At 43.3% G+C, this 7115-nt stretch overlaps 1 protein-coding gene across 1 annotated transcript; it reads right to left on the bottom strand.

The window, feature by feature from the left end:
• Window positions 1-4494: 4494 nt before the first annotated feature.
• LOC116811130 (histone-arginine methyltransferase CARM1-like) lies at window positions 4495-6498 on the bottom strand. Its single transcript, XM_032756231.1, is given in 3 exon segments — window positions 4495-4949; window positions 4952-5615; window positions 6424-6498. Coding segments are annotated over 3 exon segments (1194 nt in total).
• Between the last annotated feature and the right edge of the window lie 617 nt (window positions 6499-7115).

Here is a 7115-nt window from a genome sequence, read left to right as displayed (position 1 = left end):
CAGAAAACATAAGTATCCCACAAAATAGCCTCTAGTGTACAAAGAAATAAGCACCACCTCAATATATACGATCCATTCAGTGAATACCTTCTAAATATTGAATAGATACTATTGAACCTAGCACTTGGCTCTGCAGAATTTTCAAGGGCAATTCACAGTGTGGATATGCTGAGGAGTTTCATAGGGCAATTTCTATCTATTGGAATGCGAATGTGGGGAAAGTCAATTGTCTTAGGTGTAAGTCAAGGGGGCTTAATGAGTCTTTCTCCTAAACCAAAAAAAAAAAAAAAAAAAGGTAAATCATTGATTTCCCTCATGATTCATCTTCTGCAGTGGTGTTTTTTTCTCTCTGTGTTAGGACCTATATAGGACCAGCATTAATAAAGGAGCAGTAGCCCTTTAAGGCCAGGCTGGCTGAATGGGAGGACCCAAAAATGTCATCCTACAAGGGCCTTTAGTTTCTGGCGGAAGTATGTGCACAATTTATCTCATGAGTCTCAGTTTACAGTAGCCCTGTGATGGGTCTGGCTGACCCTGCTCTGCCAACTCTCCAGAATCCCTGACACCTTTAATAGGCTAGCTGACTGCCTTCTTGCTTAACTTGCAGATCACCACTTAACTATCTGTTTTCTATCCCTCTCCTTTCCAGAATCTTGCCAGCCTCCCACCCACTGTCTGCCATCTTTACTACTGCCCACTTCTAGGTTTGCATCAAGTTTCTTACCATGGCCTATTGTCCTTCATGCTACATCTTTGGAAATCCCGGGACAAATACCCTCAACCAGTGGTTCTCCAGTCTAGTTTTGTTAGAAGCACTTAGTGAAACTTCTTACAAATGGACATTCTTTGTCTAATTTTGTGTTAGATCATCTGGAGGCAGGTCTCAGGAATACTTATTTTTAGAAAGCTTCCGGCCAGGCGCAGTGGCTCACGCCGGTAAGCCCAGCACTTTGGGAAGCCGAGGTGGGTGGATCGCCTGCGGTCAGGAGTTCCAGACCAGCCTGGCCAACATGGTGAAACCCCATCTGTACTAAAAATACACACACACAAAAAAAAAATTAGATGGGCGTGGTGACGGGCACCTGTAACCCCAGCTACTTGGGATGCTGACAATTGATTGAACCCGGGAGGCAGAGGTTGCAGTGAGCAGAGATCGTACCATTGCACTCCAGCCTGGGCAGCAGAGCAAGACTCTGTCTCAAAAAAAAAAAAACAGCTTCCCAGGTGTTTTGAAAACACTCACTTGACCAGTGTTATGGAATCCCTGCAAACTATTTCACTTTGTGTTCCACTTAGAGGTTTCAAACTCTCAGTAAAGACAGGTCAGCATGTTGCCCTTTATGCTACTCTCAAAAAAATTTCCTGTTTCCTAGAGCAAGATATTGAATTAGAGTAATACTGCTTACCCCAGTTGATACAGGGGATACATAATTTTCATTCATAATAATAATTTAAAAATACCCATTTATTGGGCACTTAGTGTGTGTTAGTCTACTGACTGTTTTTCACAATTTTTTAGTTTAATCCTAACAATCCCAGGGTGATTTACATTGATTTATATTAATCAGAAAAGTGACACTTAGGTTAAGCAGATTGCCCAAGAGGAAGTGTCCAAGTTAGGATTTGAACCCAGGTCTGGCTAATGACAAAATTCACGCTCTTGGCCACATGGTCAGCAATTTATAATAAACAGGTGGCAAAGCTGACAGCCAAGTAAAGCTCTCCCTCCTCTGCTGTATTTTTTGTAGTTCACTCGAAGTTTCTCCACTGGGTTGGCCAGACATCCCCCTCTAAGATTACTGGGGGAATTAGGGCTCATAAGACCTCTACCAGCTGCCCACAAAGAAAGATCTGAATCTCACTAGTGAGTCTCATGAAAACGGATGTGATAACAAACCTGAGGCAAAATCATAAGTGTTTTGTGCATCCTGGCTGTTTTTAAGTTATTTAAGCCCTACGATTCCAGCTCAAGTCTCAGTCACTTCCTCTCTTTCACCCTCATGCCATTACTTACTGTGAAACCAACAGCCGACCTGAGATTGCCAATACTGCATGTGAATCTGTAGGCAGCAGCAGAGGTCCCTGATGCCATTGTCTCCCGGACCACTGTAACTCCCTCGGGTTCCTCCCTCTCTGTAAGCAGCACTCTCTCTGTTCACTAGCACAGCCAGGTGCTTTTGTTCTGGCCCAGAAGGGGTGGAATAAACACAAAAAGATACCCTCTGCTTCACTGCTGTTAAACTACTGTAATCACAGCAAAGTGCTCTGCTACTTACAAGAAGTTGATGGGTCTGTGGCAGAGTTCTAAGAAGTGGACAAGAAACAAAGGGATTTTGTAACAGATGGGATGCCTGTTGAGTTATTAACATTTGTATCACAGATTCTATTTCTACTACATTCACCAGGGACAAATAACACACTAGCTTTGATCCCGCTATTCAAAAGGAAGCTATAAGGTGACAGTACAAAGGCTGCTCATTATAAAAATCCTGTTAGAATGTAATACACTATTAATTGTTCTAAGATTCCCCATTATTAAAATAAAATACTTGCTAATATTCTTTTTTTTTTACAAGCAAAGTTGCATTTTAAAAATAACCTGTATATAATGTTTGCACCAAATACAGTAACATTTGTTTTGGATATTTCTTTTCTCATTGTGCATATACTTCTTTTCATTTTAAATTGTGTTACACAGTATTATAACTCTGGTAAAGCACATAATGAATACTTACCAGTCAGTACAAAAGGTTTACTTATTTCTAACTATCTGTGGAAATCAAATTATAGTGCAGTGGTGCATGAACGTTCACATCTTAATGTAAGGGGTAAAGTTACATACAGACAATGTAGGTTGTTAGGTAGATGAACCATTCAGCTGTAGAATGGACTCAGGCAAAGATCAGAGGCCTCCCTTTTGCTGCCTTCTGAAATGCCTCCTTGATCCAGTTTGCACAAGTAGTGAGATACTGAAATAATCTGACATTGGCAAAGTGTCTGTCAACTGTCTGAGGTGACAAATAAGGCATAAGTGAGTTTTCTTTGTCACATCTAGAGACACAAAAGTGAAATGGGAAGGGCGACTTTCTAGTTAATCTTTCAGGAGAGTCCAGATGTACAGGCTGATACATTCAAAGCTGTTTTTCTTCACAAGGAGGCAGCAGGGAAAACGTGATTTTCTATGTATTTACCCCTCTCAAGAAACACAGGTCTCCTTTTGCCCTCTTCCTGCTACCTCAGTGTACACAGATGGACTTTATTTTGTAAACCAAGTCAAGGTTTAAATAAAAAATTCTATAAGGGCAGCACCCAGCAACCTTGCCTTTTATTTATCTGAAAAACAATAGTCTCAAATGAAGTTTTTCTCTTTGTCTTCAGAGTTAACCAAGATTCATCTCATGGCCATATAGTGGAAGCTTCTGGAAATGCTACCAACCCTACCAGAAGCTTGGTTGCTTTTGTTTTTGCCTTTTTTTTTTTTTTTTTTGACTCCCTGAGTTCAATTCAACTGCATACTCACAAGAAAATAGGCACTTGGAATTTAAGTGGAGGGACACACCCACTAAACTTGACTGCAGGCTAAATCCAAAATTCTGACAATCAATGTTAAGGAAGACAGTAGTTCTCAGCACATTATTTAACTTGAAAAATTCCTATTTTGACACCTTGGGGTTTTTTTGTTTGGTCATTCAGAGTTATTCCAGGGACCCAGGACTTTAGAGGTAAAAATGATCTCAGTGTAATGACCACAAAATAACTGTTTAAGGCCAGTTTTTATTTCACATAGACGCTATCGACAGTCATGCCAGCCCCCTGGTACAGGGTAAGCTATCTGTACCCACACTGGACTGTATTTAAAATAATGTCCTCCTGAAGTGAGTCAGTATTTCCTAGAAACATTTGCCTAATTAGCTCTTTTTTTTTTTTTCCTCCGGGTTCAAGCGATTCTCCTGCCTCACCCTCCCGAGTAGCTGGGATTACAGGCATGCGCCACCACACTGGCTAATTTTTGTATTTTTTTAGTAGAGACGGGGTTTCACCATGTTGGCCAGTCTGGTCTCAACTACTTAGCTCTTTTAACTTATTTTTCCTGAAGAGAATCCCTGATACTAGTACCAAAAAACTTATGTTTTGTCAGCAAGTATCAGCATAGGTACCATTAGCAGATTTCTATGACAATTAGTTTCTATTGTTGATTGCCCAACTGTTTGGTCAAACACCAATTCCTCCACCATCTGTTTGAAAATTTCTGGCAGGAGAAAATGAATCCGGCAAGGCAAATATGTTCAGCATGTCTTCGGACAGAAGCATACCTCTCAAGGGATTGGTTCCTCCTTCTTTTCTCCCTAGGTTTGCACACAGCACAATGGCTAGTTTGGAAGCAGAATCCAGAAAAAGAAAAAAAAAATCAGTGACTGGGCTGAAGAAACAGTTATTGGGACGCAGCATGCACTCAAAAAGAAAGAACATTAATCAAAGCAAAATATTACATTATCAGTGGCAATGAAATTTGCTCACAAAGCTGGACTCATCCACGTTTCCACTCCCAACTTTGGCTTCTAAGAAGTTCACCGTGTACTTGATAGACTTGGCCATCAGGATCCGGATGTCAAATGTGTCCACCACAGGCTGCCGGAAATACTCATCCACCGTGGCACCTCGGAGGGCCGACAGGTCCACTCTTTGGAACCATGGCTGGTACCAGAAGTTGGCCTTGGTGAACTGCTCCATGTAGAGCTGTTCATCCGTGAAGGGTGCAAGGTGGACGTCACCAATGGTAGGAAACATGTTTCCGCTGGGCTTCAGGTACTTCTTGGCGTGGAGGTAGCTCTCCAGCATGCGCTCGTTGAAGAGCATGTAGCCCATGGGCTCCGAGATGATGATGTCCACCTGCTCGGGGAGTGACACCTCCTCCACCTTGCCCGGGATGACCACGATGCCGTCCGTCAGTTGTTACTCTTCACCAAGACCTCGGCGTGCTGGGCCATGGTGCTGGCCTCCACCGCGTAGATTTTCCGTGCTCCAGCTTGGGCGGCAAAAAACGACAGGATCCCAGAGCCACAGCCAACATCAAGAATGATCTTGTCCTTGAAGTCGGTGTGGTTTTGCAGGATGGCGCGCTGGTAGGTGCCTGTCCGCACGTAGTCCTGCATCATGATGTTCTGCTGCTGGGACAGGTAGCCATAAAACTGGAAGCACTGCACGGTAGAAGACTCCTCCGTCCGCTCGCTGAACACGGACCGCTCCAGGGTGTGGCCCCGGCAGGTTTTCAGGATGTTATAGAAAGAACAGAAATCGTCGGGTGTGGCGAACTGCATGAGGACACTGTTGCAGCCCAGGGTGATGATGAAGGACTGCTTGCCCACACGGCTGCACTCTGTCTCTCGGGACACTGAGCACTTAAAGACACACACATCTTCATGGCTGTAGAGGGCGATTCCCGCCGCGTCCGGGCGGGCGCGCACTTCGAGGCGCAGCGCCTGCTGCTCCGCGTGCCACTGGATCTCGCCGTTCGCGTCGCCGATGGTGAGGAGGCGGGCGCCGGGGAACACGGACACGGACGCGCAGGGCCCCGCGCCGCCCGGGCCCGCTGACCCCGCGCCGCCCCATAAAGTCTAAAGTTTCTAGACTCGATTACAAAGTTCTCCATCATCTAGACTCTTTTTTTACCTATCCCATCTCTCTTGCACCACACTCCCCTTTGTGCTCTGTATTCCAGCTATGTTTTTTGTTTTGTTTTGTTTTGTTTTTTAGCTTTGCAAAATTGCTAGGTTCTCCCTTTCCCTTAGACTTCTATACATGCTTCTGGGAACAATCTCCACTCCTACTCCACTTCTTTTCCTCCTAGCAAATGCGTTCATATTTCATATTTAGTGTTACTTCCTCAGAAAGGCTGTTAGATTCAACTGCAAATCTGCTTTCATTTGCATAAGACTTATTACACTTTTATGTAATTACTTGCTTGTTCTTCTGCTAAACTGTAATCTCTGTGAGGGTAGGAGCCTTCTATGTCTCATTCACTACTTTATCTCCAGTACTTAGCACAATGCTCAATAAACATTTGGTGAGTGATTGATTTGTTAATAAAAGATGTGTTATGGGAAGGAAGGTAGAGAAGTACTGGTATATTCCTTATTGTGGCAGAATGGTTAATAGTCAATGAGAAATGCCAAAAGTTACTCAAGTACTTCACGGCCCTCTCTAGAGGAAGCTGTTCTAATATTTAGAGAATCATCAGCCTGAAGGAATAAGTGTACTTTGGATTGGGGATAAAAATAATTGTCATAATTGATATTCTGGGCTACCTAAGGACATTGAAAAATCCTCTGACCACATGGTAGAAAAACTCTCATCCAGAATCAAGAGCAGCAGAACAAGAATATAAGTAGGAGAAGTAGATCATAAGCAAGGGGATAAGGGCACCAGTGAGTGCCCCTGTGCCAGGGCAAAGACGCCAGCTGTAGCAGTGGCAGAGAAACCAATCATGAGCTCAGTCATCGTCAAAAACAAGAACTGCAAATGCTAAAAAGCAATTGCAGCAGAAACTGTAAGCCACTAGGAGCATTTGGAAAAGGGCTGTTAATTTTTGGAACAGCTTGCATTCCTCTGGAATGAATAATGTGTTTTTGTGACAGGGAAACAGTAGGAGATTCTTGTAGTTATGATTCTTCTTAGGGCATTCTTAATTCCATTTTCCCATCCACAGATACAGTGTCCACTTCCCCCGAGTCAAAGGAGTGAAGAAGATGGGCAGTCCCTCCTTGCTTGCCTATCCTCTTTTGTCCATTGAGCTCTCATGTACATACCAGAGATCACCCAGTCCAGTCGCATCCTAGCTTCATGTCCATGGCTAATACAAGCTTTTCAAAGAGAAATCACCTGGTACCCTTCCCCAGATACAGTGATTCCTCATCTGGTGCTTATTTTCTAAACTACAAATGGAAAAGAGAGAGAGAGAAAAAAAACCCTTCAGGTTACAAAGTAGATGCTGAAAATGCTAAAGATACAGAAGAGAAATCAAACCTGGCACCTACATGTTTCTGACTGAGCAACACACTCTCCCTTTATCTGAAGATATTTGATTTTGGAGCAACAAAGTTCAAGAGAATTCAAAA

This window comes from Hylobates moloch, unplaced genomic scaffold, assembly GCF_009828535.3.
Source record: "Hylobates moloch isolate HMO894 unplaced genomic scaffold, HMol_V3 SCAFFOLD_7, whole genome shotgun sequence".
NCBI lineage: Eukaryota > Metazoa > Chordata > Mammalia > Primates > Hylobatidae > Hylobates > Hylobates moloch.
Note: the sequence above shows the minus strand (reverse complement) of the source record. Positions and strands in the feature narration are given on the sequence as shown.